General features: G+C 32.2%; 1 protein-coding gene across 11 annotated transcripts in view; it reads right to left on the bottom strand.

The window, feature by feature from the left end:
* The window catches only part of LOC108732673 (actin-binding LIM protein 3), a 47,145-nt gene extending 29,845 nt beyond the window's left edge, over positions 1–17,300 (bottom strand). For 5 of the 11 annotated variants that reach the window (XM_018463602.2, XM_018463605.2, XM_018463604.2 and 2 more), the window contains exons 1-2: positions 17,130–17,300; positions 6,173–6,412 (exon numbers count right to left, since the gene is read on the bottom strand). In XM_018463602.2, the coding sequence (XP_018319104.1) occupies positions 6,173–6,326 (154 nt within the window). In that variant the 5' untranslated portion in view covers positions 6,327–6,412; positions 17,130–17,300. The remainder of the gene's footprint in view (positions 1–6,172; positions 6,413–17,129) is intronic. The other 6 variants (XM_018463603.2, XM_018463606.2, XM_018463610.2 and 3 more) reach the window with 3 other exon arrangements.
* Positions 17,301–17,695: the final 395 nt, after the last annotated feature.

Here is a 17,695-nt window from a genome sequence, read left to right as displayed (position 1 = left end):
ACACAAGCATAGTTACGAAAAAAATATGGTATTAGCGAACATCACATTAAAATACATATTACATGTACAGGTACTTAATCGACAGCGTGAAAAAATTAATATTGAATATTCTGGCCATTAACGGTTGGTACCTAGTTACCTACTGGTTTAAAAATACATGACAAAAATTGATGAAGTGATGAAATTTAGATACACTTACACAGATAAATTTAAATAATAAATTTATGTGCAATTGTGTGTATAGAAATATAAATTAAATTCTTTAAATTTATACGTAAATAAGAATAATAGGCATTTTTTTGTAGATAACTGCATTAAGCTTATCTTCTCATTAAATAAAAAATGTACAAAAAGCAATTTATTTATACTGCGTTTAAAGAGTAATAATAATAATTTAAGTTTCTTATCCGTTTTCGCGATAAAAATGGTCTGCTAAAAATTCTTTAGAACATGGAACCCTGTTTTATATTTTTTGAATCACTAAGCAGTAAGAACTTAAATACAATAAAAATTTATCCGAAATCTTACAAAACCAGCCCGTTTAAAAATAGCGCCCACAGTTATTGACTGAAAAGAAGCATCATTTTTTCAGTTTCATTGTGCGCTAACTCCGACAAAAGCTTTTAATAATAGATTTGCTTTCGCCAATAACCACAATTGCGGAATCTCAAAGAACTTCACCTGCACTTGTATACCTACACAAAGATAGCGGCAAAATCGACCGACAAGAAAACGGAAACAAAAAAAAAAGAAGAAAACGAACTGACCGACACCTCACAACACTGTCGCAAACAAACGGCTACGCGTTCACGCTCGAACTAAAACAGACTAGCAGGCGAAAGTACTACCTCGGTACTGTGGGGAATCGACGTTATCCACTCGATATGATTATGGCAAAATCAGTAGCGCCGTTGTAAAATGTTATCTATGTATGTACATACATATATGATAGATACATCATAAAGAGCCAATCCCACTGTTAGATAGGATAGGATGTAATTTACATCAGTCAAAAGGGATACTTGTTAATTGTCGTTCTTTAAGGGGTTTCGTATTTAAAAAAAAAAAAAAACGATACCCTCATTAGCAAATTACGTTACAATAATACTACTCATGCATTATATCTTCATAAAAAACGTTTATAGATACGACAGGGGAGGAGAGAGATCTAAGGAAATGTGAAGGCAGTTCGTTAATTTTATTTTCTTATTTTTCATTACGATAGTGATTGTTACGGCTATTTTTACTCACCAAAATCATTTATAGGGAGGACTAGCTTTTGTGACGTAATATTTGTTAGGGGGTCGCCAAAAGTGTAACTTATTGTGACGACGAGGAAGGGAGAAATTCAAAAAGGTGAAAGTCTGAGTGACGTATTTTATGGACGACTCCTAAACATAAAAATTTGAAGCATTACAATTTACAGGTGTGTGCAAAAAATTAAGTGTACTTTTTTTATTCGAAAAAGGTTGTTAAAGATGTATGTTTGGAGCGTGTCGCTGTACGGATGCGAAACATGGACAGTGGGCGCGGCTAAAACGAAAAGGTTAGAAGCTTTCGAAATGTGGTGTTTTAGGCTAATGATGAGGATAACGTGGGTAGAAAAGATTAGTAATGAAAAGGTATTAGAAAGAATAAGAGAACAGAGGACTATGGAAGTCAACAAAAAATAGGCGAGATAGGTTGGTAGGACACCTTCTCAGACATGAAGGTCTAGTCAGAGACATATAAGAGGCAGAAACAGAAGTTAGGAGGGGTAGAGGTAGACCTAGGTTAGATTGCTGTTCGCAAATAGTTAAGGATGTGGGTTGTTCTAGTTTTGGGGAAATGCGAAGATTAGCTCAGGATAGGAAAGAGTGGAGGTACGTGTCCAACCAGTCTTAGGACTGATGACCTTATGATGATGATGAAGCCACACATTCTCTAATTATTATGAATTCGAAAAATATTTATTGGAAAATTGAGGGAAAGAATAATAGATGTCAAGACTTTAAAATTTTCTCTATTTAGCTTTTTCACTAGATTTCTTCATTGTGTAATTTCGGTCTTCATATGATGCTCAGAATTTTATACCTACACTTAACAAGATTTATGCATCTTGATCAATCTATATATAGAATATGGGAGGTAAGGTACTATTCGAACTCAAATACAGAAATCTCATCGTATAACAATAAATACTCGCAGTATCTTGTTGCTTTTAGAATCGGAAACCAATATTTACAGTTTTATGATGTAATTGAACGTCATGGCTATTTATATATACTGCTTTGAACTTTGAATTGATACAGAGGAGGACCGATGCGATGTTAACCTTCAACTTCCATGGGCGATGATGATACCATAATTGGTTGATATTGTATTACCGGACCCTGGTAATTTTACAATGTTATCGGTCATCTTAAATGTTATATAACTGCATTTAATATTACTTAACGCATTACAATTGCGAGCTAGACCGTTTATACATTCCTGTTATTAATATTAGGAAAATTTTTGTTTGAATTAAAAATTTTCTAAGAATTTCAGGTTTTTCTACAAATAATAAAGTAAATAAATGACAGTCGTTAAGTAAAAAAAATAACGCCAACTTTGTTTTTTTGTTAATTTTGGCTTACAATTAGAAAAATATGCTCATATAACAAATCGACGATATTATACAATTTACTTTTTAGTTCCGGATCTTCAAGTAAGCCAATTTTGATAAAAATGTACATATATTTTTTACATCTTCTGTGCATGCAATCGCGTTATTTTTACAACATTCAAAGGTTTACGCTGTCGCGGAATAAATATCGCTGACTGCATTATATCCATACATATATGCAAATATAGTTAATACTGCCTATATATACATATGAATTTATTAATGTGGTAGCCGCTGGGTGCCAAGGTCGGTTAGTTTTGCGGTTTCGGTTATAAACGAAAATGTAAGGCATAACATTAAATAAAAATGTATATGTATATGTATTTGCTTTGCAACAGGTCTACTCTACACTTGTTGACAGAAATGATATCAAAAATTATGCAAGAGAGGAGAGAGAATAACCGCGATATTGATACCTGCTAGGTATGTTTACCATTACCTAGTGTACATACAAATCCATATACCTACAATACCAGTGCACCCAGTATACACAATTGGCATAAAATTAATATTCTGCATTTGTGATTGTGCCGGGCAATGAATTAAATATGTAGAACAATTTCTAATACAGATTGTGTATGTAGGTCAAGACCTTTTGAGATAACAAGTTATTTTTATACGTACATACAATAAACGAAAATAAAGTTAGGCAGTTGTCAAAATGCATCATATGTTTCATTATCAGTCTGCTATCACTTATCATTATTAATGTGAACTTTTGGGTTTTTTATTCACTAATTTGTCAATGTTAAAACGATAAAAAATGCTAAACAAAACAAACAAGAATTTTAAAAATTCAGAGTTCTTAGGTAAATATGATAAAAATGCAATGTTTAGTATTTGTGTTAAAATTTATAATTATCGTAATATACTAACAGTTTACTTGGGGTACGTAGAATATATTTTTATATTTTACTTGATAGTTGAAATCACAACTCTAATTTATTAAAAAAGCCCCTATACTAAAGAGATTTATACATGCATATACCGCATGCGAAAGTGCAGATCTTGGTATTGAATTATAATATGCCACTCTTATCAACACCAGCTTAAAAAAAAACATAGCGGACACGAACACCAACTGGCTGCTGGAGGTTGTGCGAAGATAATATAGACAGAATGCATATTTTTACGAAGCGACAATTCCCATAGTGCATACTTTGAAATTTCCCATACCAGACGTGAGGAACTTTTTACCACTATAGGTCAAATTTAAATTAGGAAGTAATAAAGAAGGCCGCATAAGTTGATATACTTATAAATTTGCGAAATTATTTTAGTTTTGGTAGTTACAATTCAATCAATTACACTTCAGAATGCTAATTTTCAATTGTCGTAAATTCTATCATTAAATATTAATTAATATGAGCTAGCATTCATGTAGGTTGCATGTTCCCTCCTTCTACACTATGGTATACTTAAAAAACACTTGACTTCGTTTAGTAAATACTTATATACTATGCATAATTTCACGGTTATTGCATACATATAATGACTTCGATATCGTATTTCAAGCGGTTATCTATATTACATACATTGTAACTATCGGATGGGTCCCCATGGCAATGGCACTTTACACATGGCAATCAGAAGAAGATTCTCTCTCACCATAACCTAACCTAACCTAAATTAAACTCATGGTGTATAGCACTTCACAAACGTCAATCAATGAAACCTTTCCCTCCATAACATAACCTAGCGCACACCACTTAACGGGCGGTATATAGCACTTTACACAAGCTATTAGGGAATTCCCCTTCTCACCATAACCTTACNAATCGGAATATTTGAAAATAAATATTAGTTAAATTTTACTTACTACTACATTTACGAATTAATAATAATATGCATAAAAAAAAAGGTAAAATACTGCCGAACAGTGAGAGACCATTTCAACCCACCTTTGGATTGATACAGTTCGGTTATTTTTCCATTCGGCAATTTTCTCTTCCGCAACGTATACTTTCATATAAGCATACTCGTCGTATCATTTTCAGATATTTGATGGGTTGTAATTTTATTAACAAGTAATCAAAAATTCGGGACAATCCGGGACAAAAAACCTGAATCCGGGACAAATATTGCTTCTAGAAAAATCCGGGACACAAGGTGGAAATCCGGGACTGTCCCGGCCAATCCGGGACGTATGGTCACCTTATTACAACGTCATCCTAGAGACTAGGTATATTTTGACATAATAATCGAGAGTTGTTATTAACGGAAGTAGACACAGTACGAATCGACAAATTTGAGCAATTTCAGAAACAAACTTTGCACTAACTGTGTAACACATACACTGTATTTAATGGTAAGACTTTTACCGTTAGTTTAAATGACGAATTTCCATGACTATTTAAAAGTAACGCTATATCAGAATTAACGTTATAGCCGATGTTGTTATAATCAAGCTCCACTGCACATTATCTCGAAGAAAACCAACAGTAGATGTCAGTATGACATAAGTTCCTATTGAGCCAGAATTCTCATATGTACTTAGAACCATTAAACCAATTTGAATGAAAATAAAAGAAATTTTGAATCACCCTAATACCTATACCTACACATATTTCTTACAACGCCGTGTATATTAATACGAACACAGTAAGAATGTGCACTTATTAATTAAATAATTGCTGACACTACATTTTATCTACAATCTTTTCAACCTACATATGGATTATAACTTATAATAGGCGTACATAATATGGCAGGATTTATGCTTGTTTGTTAAATTGCATTTCCTTATAAGGAAAGAAAATTATATTCCGTTTACTTATCTGGTAAATGAAATTACACAGCAAATGCTATTATTTATAGATTAATGTTAAAAATCAAACTGAAATACACCGGTATAATTAATAATAGTGAGGATGTAATACGTATACTAATTGAAGCAATAAATTACTATTAAGTTTAATCTTAATCACCGATTAAGAACATTTCCCAATTACTTGTTAACATCTATTACTACAAACGAATACTTGAAATTATGATTACAATACTACCCCATTTATTTCAGATCAAACCATAGTGGTTACTAACTTACGATAAAAATAACGTTAATTTTAAAATTTTTAATACATTTTCGGGAACTCTTGAAATAAATAAAATCAGTACGTATCTTAAAATGCCTAATATATAACATTCTAAAGATGCCATTGGTATTGGAAAGAAAATATAGCTTTTCTTCATCTATACAAAAGTGAGCAATAAGCATGCAATTATTTTTCACCAATAACTTCTAGTGTCTCATTAGAGAGATTGTTTTCGAAACAATCTACAAATATGTTTCTAGAATAAAAATGATTAATTCTTAAATTAATTACAAATCGTTTATTTTTTTGAATTCTTACATGAAAATGTGCACACTGCACACCGTCATTTATACATACATATTTTTGAGTTTCGAATATTACGAAATGCTGATACGTTGGGGATATTCTGGGACTAGATTCGAACACGGCATCGTAAAAGTTATTTTTACTTCATTTTTATTTGAATGTTAAAACAAAAACAAATTCTTACCCTTTTTAAATTTCTTTTCAGCTGCCTCCTTCTCTTTAACGGCCTTCTTGTCAAGCGGTGGTTTGCTACTCAAAATTTGATTGTTTTGCTCGGACAATATCAGTTGCGCCGTGGCTACTTTACCGTCACTTTTCGTTTTATTTTTGTTCTTCATTTTAATATATTAACTAATTATACTATTGGCAAGATGCACTAGTTAGATCGATGCACTTTTTTATATATTTTAGATTGTCTAAATACCTATCGGGAGCAATTACACGTAATTTAAAATTTACGAATGTTGTGTGCAGGTGAAAGAATACTTTCGTGTACCTAATTACTGGTTTTTGGCGTATAGAAACTGTAACGCTGGTGCAGTTAATGTGCACCGGAAAAGACAAGATAAAGTAGAGGTAGTTCTGAATCTCATGAACCTCGGCATTAAGTTGCAAAATTCCGCCCGTTCATTGACTTCTACATTTCTACCTCTCAAAAACAATGGCCATCCATTGTTGCATAGAGAGGCGCATGCTTAACAGCCGTAAGTACAATATGAATGCAATAAGGTCAGTCTCTCGCCAATGCGATTTCAAACTAGCTATACTTATTGTAACATTAACATGAGACAAATATTATACGTCTGCATTATATCAGATTTATAAAATACTGCAGGTAGTATTAGATTAAAATTTACGAGAAGTATTTTTACGGCTTCGCCACTACCATTTGAAGAAAAAAAAAATAAGATTTTCCGTTAATTTCATAAAATAATAACAACATTCTCATACACACACCAATACCGTGTTCCTAATGGGGTCGGAACACAAACGGAACCAAAAATTTCTACACTAATAAATGTCATTGACTACATTCGACTTTTTATTCTTAATAACTTTCAGTTTTTTTTGTAGTACATATTATAATTATTTAGCAATTTCATCGTGGTACTAAAACACGAAAGATACGTGTACGCCGTTTTTTTCATTACAAAAAGTAGGTGTTGTACATACACGATAGGCAATTTGTAAAACTATCGCATGGTTGTAAAGTTACTGTTCCAGTTATTAATTGGAAAACAGTTCTGGCAGAACTCAAGAACACAGTCGGAGAGCAGGCTAATTGTAGATTCCGACAACGTATAGCGGTCTACGTGGCATTAAGTGCTCATCCCACTGACGATGATAGGGACGTATGCAATTAGAAGAGAGAAAAAATAATAAATGAGTAACTCATGCGGTAACACGGCATTAAAATGTACAGAGTTGCCAAATGCTTGTATCATTTTCATGCGTGTGCTATTTGACCAACTTAAGGCGATCTCTTATTAAAATCGTACAGTTTGCGTTTGATTTCTTCCATCTAAATACATTCGCAATCATTTTTTGTAGTCCAGCCCTGTGGGGCAAGGTTCATAATTTGCGCATCTGAAGGGTCATGCCATTGTAAACTACCTGTACCTAATGTACAGGTAAAGCAAAACATTCACCCAACATGGTGGCTGGAGCCCAGCTTCCATAATTGCAGACGGCATTGTCGATTATTACAATGTATGTACAACACCATAATGATTTCTCTAAGCTTTAAGCATCGTTGACAAATTGGTGGTAGAAATAATGGCTTGCGATACGTACGCAGGATGAACTGGTGGAGTTCCAGTACGGTGCAATGGAATACCTTTTTTTTTACGAATGTGGAGTTTATGACACAGTCTTTTAATAAATTGACTAACCAATAAAACGAATTTTTACAATGCTTCTATGCAAACTTTTTCTTTAATGGATATATACACTTAGGATCATAAGGCTATTGTAGGAAAAGACAACACTCACGAAGTACTATAACTATATTAATTTCATAATGAATGTTATCTTGTTCTACCGTAACCCTATGATCCCAAGCAGATCTAATATCAAACCCGTGAGGGGATGCTATTGAACCAATCAGAACGCCGCATTTCAGCTATGTTGTCGAGATGTATGACGGAATTTTATAAAACACGTCCAAATAATTTCAATTATAAATAACTTACTATATATTGTGGTACCTTTTGTCATTATCGTAAAATAACACGCAAAATCTTGTACAGCTATCTTACATTTACCAATATAGGAAGTCACAACAGGTCCAAGTTTGGTCAAAGATTGAAACAGGATTTTCCCAGTGTCAGTACTGGACCAGAGTATTTCCTACGTTGATAGACAACCATTACATAAACATTTCACTGCATTTCTTTTAACGATAACCGAAAATAACATAAGTGTTTCATGGTCAAAAAAAGCCGAATTTCCTTGAACATTTTGAACCTAAAGTGTTCCGCGATGGGAAAGGTTTTGGCATGTTGTGGTCAATATTTTTAATAGCAAACAAATTGGCAACGTAGTTCAGCAAATAAAATCGGCAGGGAAAGGCGGAGACAAAAGAGGGGAAAGAACTAGATACATTTTTTACAATAACCAATACACGAAATAGAAGGGCAAATTTGTTAAATTACTGACCGTTCACTGGATGCAAGACGGCAGGTAATTTTAGTAACATCTTTTTTTAAAAACGCCAAAGAGTTATTTTTACGGGTGAACGTCGACTATAAGCACTTCAAGATTCCAGACGTTAAGTTTTTTTGAATCGTTCACCTACACCTTTTAATAATACACGAGACGGGACGTTGACGTTAAAAACAACCATCAAAATAAATGACGTGACGTATTCGCCCGTTTCAGGCATAAAAGTTGCCGTTTATAAATTAACTTTTACCACTAATTAAAAAAAGTGGAAGAAACAAAACAAATTCTTATTATTAATCTTGATTACAAATTCATTCTCATTCAAAACAAACAACTCTCTATATAAAATTTATCAAAAACAATGAGGAAGATACAAAAAACTAAACATAAGAGTAAACTGTCGCACGTGTGATTTTACATAGGGCAAATAGACCGGTGCTTTAAAAATAGGATTAAACAACACAAAACAATTGTAACCAATTATACGTATGCAGATGTTTAATCGAAAAGGTAAAGCATGAAAATGAATTTAATAGTAAAATTAATTAATAAAAAAGTTAATTATTAAAACAGTAANTATCATATCAATGACTTGCACATGCAAAGCCGATTTAAGAGAACGTTGCAAACACATTATTGCAACTTTGTTGTATTGCAGCAGGTAGGTTCTTAACCTCAAAATACTTATATCGTATCATTAGAATTGTGTTAAATCAATTACACAGGAATAAATAATTTCTCACTTTATAATTTTAGTATGATTCTAGTGGAATGTAGTTAATGTAGGTGAAGAGTGAAGATATATGTCTGAAGAGCTATTACAGCTTTTCACTGAACATATTAACTTTTTTTTTAACTTAACTTTAGAAGAAAACTTCGTCGACTCCATCATCAAAAATTTTTACTTTTTTAACGTGTTTTATTATTTCGATAAACAATTTTACAATTTGCGTGCACAGTTCCTATGTAAATTTTTCCCTCATTCGAGTTATAAATTTTTCCACCAGATGTTGTATACCCATTTGACGGATCCCAATAGAAAATTTCAAAACTACAATCATGATTTTTGAACATTTCTTCTTTTGGTTCGTAAATTGTTATGTAACATATAATGCAAACTATGAAACTATAAATATACACTTTAAACAAGCATATTTTCACGTAAATTATCGATATAGTGGGAAGTAATACCGGAAGCACTATTAAACAGTTTAAAACCATTTAAAAAGCAATTTTACGTAATACGCTTCATATATAAATCTTGTTTAACTACACAACTATGTATATGTATATGTAATAATGGATTTCACTAAAAACACAATGTTGTTGAAAAGTGGGTATAAGTAGATTCATAAGAGAAATGACACGATTTTAAAAACAGTCACACTTATAATAAAAATACTTCCTCGTCTCTCATTTAAAACAAAAGTCAAAGACCTTCTTTAAATACCGTATGATTTAATAACGTAATGACCATCTTCAATAAGTACGTCTTTTGTTAGAGGTACACATGCAGAAGCATGAAGCTTTGGGGATCAAGGGCATCCAATTTAATAATTTATTCATAGCAGACCTTTCTTCAGTGTCGTTTTTCCTTTAAAAAAAAAATCAAGTCAAAGAGTCAATTTTTGAAGAGGTTGACTTTCAAACTAAATCAAGTAACGGATTACGGAATACTTCATCAATTTTTAAAAAATCAGATCCGACGTTTGGCCAATTGTTTTTAGGCTTTTTCAAGACTGTAATACATATAGATATAATAGTATTAGCATTTTTTTTGCGGTTACACAGATACTAATAGGCTCTTTAATACTTTCGTTTACTATTTCTTAATTGCTGTTACCATAACGATTATGATGTCTCCTTCCATTTACAATAACAATAACACATTCTTTTCTTATTTTACGTACCTATAATACATTGACCTAAGAAGCTTTAGCAAATGACAATTTACACGCCACTGAATGATTACAGCCTGTAAATAAAATTGCAAGTTGTTAAGCAGGCTCTGTTGCCAACTTTTAATGGAGATTTATCCGAATATTTTCGTTTCATGTGTTGTCATTTCATAGTCATTTTCAAATAATATTACCTTAGAAATACCGAACCAATCTTGCATACGGATTCATCCACAACCCTATATTTACTACAAATTTTTATCAGTATAAAGCGGCACTAGTTTAATGATGAGTACTGTTCGTTTCAAGAAGCTTTATTTAAAAGCATATTTAGCCAAAAATAATAACAAGTGAATTAACCTAACGCTCTACACACCTATAAAACGTTTGCTTTGTTTTCTATTGTTAATTTATATATATTTTTGTTTTAAGAAATTGCTAAACATTTTCGTCTAGTACTGTACAGTTCTAGCCGATCTCCTAAGACCGCCCGTCGAGAGCTCTGCTAGTATTTCTGTCTTGCTCACGCCTAGTGTGTATTCTTTCTATCTTCGCGCAGATTTCTTCAAGGTCACAATTCAAACAAATTGAAATGGGCTGTATTTTACTATGAAACACGTAAATAATATCAGCTTGAACATAGAGTACAATATCTGTGTTCGCTGATAATAAAATTGTAGTACAAAGTTAATACAACTAGATGGCAGGAAGAATAAAATCAAATAAACTGTTAATCTTTCGGAGAATTTAAAGAAAAAATCGCCGTATGTATTGCTGGACAGACACAAAAAATTGTGAAGCAGCGTGACAACGGGGAGAAAGAGACAATGAATGCGCAGCGTACCTTCTTTACGCCCTCTTGTGTTAAATAAATATATACGAGCCGCCACTGCTTCAACTAAAATACAATCAAGTTATCATACCATTCAAACGTCTATGATCTAATTACTCCCACACCTTGCATACATATAAACATATTCATAAATAATTTAACAGGTGTGTTAATCTATCATGTGCCATCAAGTTGTTATTAAAAATCATGATTTCAAATACGTTTTACTTTCTGGCATTACTAATTAATTTGATGGGATAAACCTAGGAAAATTATTGTAAAGATATACTCTTATAATAGAAAAACACTTTGGAATCAGCCAAGAAAGTATCATCATCATAAGGTTGTCAGTCCTAAGACTGGTTGGACACGTACCTCCACTCTTTCCCATCTTGAGCTAAATTTCGCATTTCCCTAAAACTAGAACAACCCACATCCTTAATTAAAAGAAAGTATATACCTAACAAAATCCCTACCTAATTAAATTTACAACATATCAAAAAANTTTGCTTTGTTTTCTATTGTTAATTTATATACATTTTTGTTTTAAGAAATTGCTAAACATTTTCGTCTAGTACTGTACAGTTCTAACCGATCTCCTAAGACCGCCTATCGAGAGCTCTGCCCGTTCAAGCTTGTTCCAACTATTTCTGTCTTGCTCAAGCCTACTGTGTATTCTATCTTCGCGCAGATTTCTTCAAGGTCACAATTCTAACAAATTGAAATAGACTGTACCTGCATAGGAATACATGTACTATGACGTAAACGCTTCGTAGTGATAGTAGGCTGATACTATTTATTTATTATTGTCGGTTATTTCATGAACGCACTACACAATCATTTAAAAATAAGGTACTGTGGAGTCCTACAAGGAGCAGAGGTAAATTCGGCCGGTCATTACGACGGATATAGAAGAATTCACTAAGTCGAAATGTAAATTCGGCCTCCACAAAATACATTATAAAACAACGAATATCATGACAATTCAATGATTCTACGATAATTCATTTAAAACAATTTAAGAAATTAAAACATTTTAACCTTGGAAGTTAAAAATAATATAAGTGCTATTTAAGTTAAATTTTCGCCTACACTTTTGCTTTTTGATTGTAAAACATTAGTAACCAACAAAATTCAGTCCAATTCCGTTTCATTTCTTGCAGTAACTGCTTATTTTATCACTATTGAAAACGAAGTCTCATCATACGAGATGTGTGTTTATATTTAGGTATAGTTACCTCAAAGATATAGTAGACTAACTTTTAAAGTGCGTTAATATCTTTACAACCTTTTACAGCAAGCGCACAGCAGGACAACTGCATAATTCATTTATACTTTAATCCGGCCCTGACGATCTTCAGCCACTTATGTAATATTCAATAGTTATCCTGTTGTGCGGTTGCTATAAAAGATTGTAAAGATATTAACGGACTTTAAAAGTCAGTCTGCTATATCTTTGAAGTAAATAAACTACGTAACTCTAATTAAGCTAATTGTAAAACCTTTTTAAACTACAAACTCGGCCCTAAATTCTGATTCATCAGACTCTACACAAATAGTAGGTAATTTACAACAGTTGAAATGTTGAAACTTCATCAAAAATTATTACATTTCTCTCAAATTATAGACAAAAAATTATTTTCATAAAAATTATCATGTTAATTGTCTTGACAATGAATTATATTATTACCTACGCAAATGTATAAAAAAAATTGTAGTGATTTTCTATATATCTATACGTCCAAGTTTAATTACATTTTCAGGTAGATAATTGTTCAAATCACCTAGTTATCTCATTAAAATGTACTAAATTGCCCGTCCTGAACTCATTGATATACTTATTTCAATACGTATTTAGATGCACTTTTGCTGATGAGTCGCCGTATTCATTTCTGTTTCTGGAGCGCGACATTTTAATTAAAACCTCGCGTACATTGTGACCCACATATTTTTGTGAATGAACATCATTCCGGTGATTTACTGGTTTAAAGTGAGTCACAGATATTTATAAATGCGTGGATGTCCCCATAGCATTGTGATGGAATGTCGGAAACCCTAATAACGCCACGTTTAACGCCCTTCGACTTCTCGAAATATTTCAACCTACATATTTAATAATAGCATAATATATTAAACACAAAAAAATGTCTTATTGCACAAAATCCTGTTTATAAATATTTTATTATTCTTATCTCTTTTTTACATCCACCTATTTGTGCATCAGTTGACGTCATTTTCTACACACTTATTATAATAAAAAAGCGAGGCACTTAAACGTCTCTGTAATATCAGTTGAAAAAATCTGTCATTGTCTCGAAATTATGCAGTTCTTATAAATTGAAATAGTTGATTTTTTTTTTTTAATTTTTATTCTTGTTACTGTTGAATTTGTTTATACTGCTACCATTTACCACTACTACTGTTCGTTTCAAGAAGTTGGAGATATGCCCTTTCCCTTTATTAGGATGTGCCGTAGCATAATTCCAAATTCATATTTGTCTGCGTAGCTCATTTCTTCACCGATCATCGAGCGAGAGCTAGACAGAAGTGTACAGTACCATTTGCAAAATTATTTAAACTGCCTCGTTAAAATTTAAGAATATATGCTTTATTTAAAAGCATATTTAGCCAAAAATAATAACAAGTGAATTAACTTAACNAAATAATTTTTTTATTGAATTTTATTTGAATTATAGTGTATGAAAATTGTCAAAATAACCAACTTTCAACCCCCATAACTTTTTATGGGGATGAGACCGCCGCAAACTTTTTATGGGGTTTTACTCAGATGACTACCCTCTTTCGATCCGCCCTACCCCACCCTCTTCGGGGTGGGGGGCCATCATCTAAACCCCATAACCTTTTTATAGGGGTGAGATCGCCACGAACTTTATATGGTACAGTGATGGGGGAGATCTCCTTTTTCGATCCATCATCTAGACCTTTACTAATGTTTCCTTCAAAATTTATTAAATCGACACTTCTTAATTTTCCACGACAGATATTACATACATGTATTGTATTACCAAAACCAACGGTGACGTGCCAAAGTGTTAATGTATTTTCCCAACTGTTGAAACCTATTCGAAGCATCCCCAGTCGCGGTTGATGAAAATCATGCAATTGTAAAATAGAAATGAGCACATCACATAGATCACTGTTAAAAATTGTGCTACTTTTCCAGTTCATTTTGTAGGTTGACAAAACATACGTAAACCTTATCGATTTATTAATATTATTACACTTTACCTAGTTCTATTTTACCGCAGTTTAGAATAAACAAACGCACACACCCAACTGGGTTACTTTTTCCGCTATCTGAAATTAATTCGAAGAAATGGATGTGAGACTTGACTAAATATTTATCCTTTAGTATCATTACTGTTATTGTAACATTCATTAGGTGCTTCCGCTGGCTTTTTATCTATCAATAAGACAGCGTCATCATACAGTACTTATACCATAAACAGAAATGAAAAGGAAAAGTGTGTTTGTTTATTTATGCCTTTACGTACACATGGTACAGTATTATTAAATAACTTTAATCGAAGAGATATGCTAAATATGCTCGTTCACAACATACGAAAATACGGAGAGCTAATAAAATTTCGAAAACGTTCTGAAATAAATCTATCTATTTAGAAAGTGTTTACACTTTCGGTTTCCAGTAATTCTTAGATCCATATTTAACTTGTCTGTACGTTTCGTCACATATGAGGAAATCCAATNTAAACCACCATTTAGTATTTTATTTATAGGTAAATATTTTTAAGAGGTATCTGAAAACAAAAAGTTTGAATTCTTAATTGATGGGTTCTTTCAATTACAATGCAATAAAAGCATTTCTCGAAGATCCGTTAAAAAGCTCGTGGAACAGCAATAAACGTTACAATTATAGATAGAATAAAGCAATTTCTTCCTCAATTCGCATCGTTCGACAGCAGTTACTTCACAAAATGCAACGAACCGTGATATAATAACATTTACGCACTTTTCTCGTTAAATTTTTTCTGCGGTTCGTTAACGTTTTCGCAATATTACCATTCTTATAAACCTATATGGAGATGAAACGATTAAAAAAATACGTATATTCTCAACCGCATCATATATCACCAACCTCTTTATTTCTAATAAGTTAATTATGCATGTTAGGGGGCATATACTTGGCGCGTTGAGTTCAGGCTAATTCTTGCTATTAAAAATTAAGGTCAAACTTATTAACGAGCTAAACGTATATACCTACTAAATATTACGTAAAATGCACTCTAACAATGGTTCAATGACGATTACTTCGGTAAATACGCTATGTCTCCAAAATTCGTGGAATAACCACGGTAATGGTAAATGTAAATACCTACCATTTTTTTGCGAATTGACAAAAAAAAGATATCTAACATACACCCTGTCACACAGCTTTGCAAATTTTGACAATATAAAATGTAATGTCATTTTCCATTGAATTTTCTCAACAACTAGCCGCCTATTAAGAGGGCATGTCATTACAAAAATTTAAAACCGAAATTGAAATTAAAGTACCCAAAACTGTTGATTTTCTAACTGCAACTGTTTTACTGATTTGTCAAATAGCTACTTCTATTTTCCAAATAAAATGAATCATTTAAATTGATTGTAAGCGTTATTACAGAAACATATGATAATAAAATGGTATGACACATTGTTTTCGTTGTTTTTGCCTGAACATTTACTCTCACCTTTGGTTTTGATTGCTTGTTTATCTAATTATAAATTTATGTTTGCAATTTGTTTCTTGTTTTTTCTTTTTTGCTAGTGTGTGCCTAACCTAACCTAACTGTTTTCAATTCTTACTTTTAATAGGTATCGTGGCTTTAATGTTTAAATTATTAGCTAATAAAAAAAAATAAGACCAAATATGATTATACGGAACTTTTATTTCACTTTTATCCTTTAGCAGTTTTATGTGCCAAATTAAAAGGCAATAAAAAATAATTGCGAAGTTTCCAACACTACCTACTGTAAATGCGGAAAATTACATTAGCGATGATCTGATGTGTTGCCACAAAAAAAAACCGGTTTGACCAAAATTTACACAAGCATAGTTACGAAAAAAATATGGTATTAGCGAACATCACATTAAAATACATATTACATGTACAGGTACTTAATCGACAGCGTGAAAAAATTAATATTGAATATTCTGGCCATTAACGGTTGGTACCTAGTTACCTACTGGTTTAAAAATACATGACAAAAATTGATGAAGTGATGAAATTTAGATACACTTACACAGATAAATTTAAATAATAAATTTATGTGCAATTGTGTGTATAGAAATATAAATTAAATTCTTTAAATTTATACGTAAATAAGAATAATAGGCATTTTTTTGTAGATAACTGCATTAAGCTTATCTTCTCATTAAATAAAAAATGTACAAAAAGCAATTTATTTATACTGCGTTTAAAGAGTAATAATAATAATTTAAGTTTCTTATCCGTTTTCGCGATAAAAATTGTCTGCTAAAAATTCTTTAGAACATGGAACCCTGTTTTATATTTTTTGAATCACTAAGCAGTAAGAACTTAAATACAATAAAAATTTATCCGAAATCTTACAAAACCAGCCCGTTTAAAAATAGCGCCCACAGTTATTGACTGAAAAGAAGCATCATTTTTTCAGTTTCATTGTGCGCTAACTCCGACAAAAGCTTTTAATAATAGATTTGCTTTCGCCAATAACCACAATTGCGGAATCTCAAAGAACTTCACCTGCACTTGTATACCTACACAAAGATAGCGGCAAAATCGACCGACAAGAAAACGGAAACAAAAAAAAAAGAAGAAAACGAACTGACCGACACCTCACAACACTGTCGCAAACAAACGGCTACGCGTTCACGCTCGAACTAAAACAGACTAGCAGGCGAAAGTACTACCTCGGTACTGTGGGGAATCGACGTTATCCACTCGATATGATTATGGCAAAATCAGTAGCGCCGTTGTAAAATGTTATCTATGTATGTACATACATATATGATAGATACATCATAAAGAGCCAATCCCACTGTTAGATAGGATAGGATGTAATTTACATCAGTCAAAAGGGATACTTGTTAATTGTCGTTCTTTAAGGGGTTTCGTATTTAAAAAAAAAAAAAACGATACCCTCATTAGCAAATTACGTTACAATAATACTACTCATGCATTATATCTTCATAAAAAACGTTTATAGATACGACAGGGGAGGAGAGAGATCTAAGGAAATGTGAAGGCAGTTCGTTAATTTTATTTTCTTATTTTTCATTACGATAGTGATTGTTACGGCTATTTTTACT

The sequence above is a fragment of the Agrilus planipennis genome, unplaced genomic scaffold, assembly GCF_000699045.2.
Source record: "Agrilus planipennis isolate EAB-ADULT unplaced genomic scaffold, Apla_2.0 scaffold56, whole genome shotgun sequence".
NCBI classification, from domain to species: domain Eukaryota; kingdom Metazoa; phylum Arthropoda; class Insecta; order Coleoptera; family Buprestidae; genus Agrilus; species Agrilus planipennis.
Note: the sequence above shows the minus strand (reverse complement) of the source record. Positions and strands in the feature narration are given on the sequence as shown.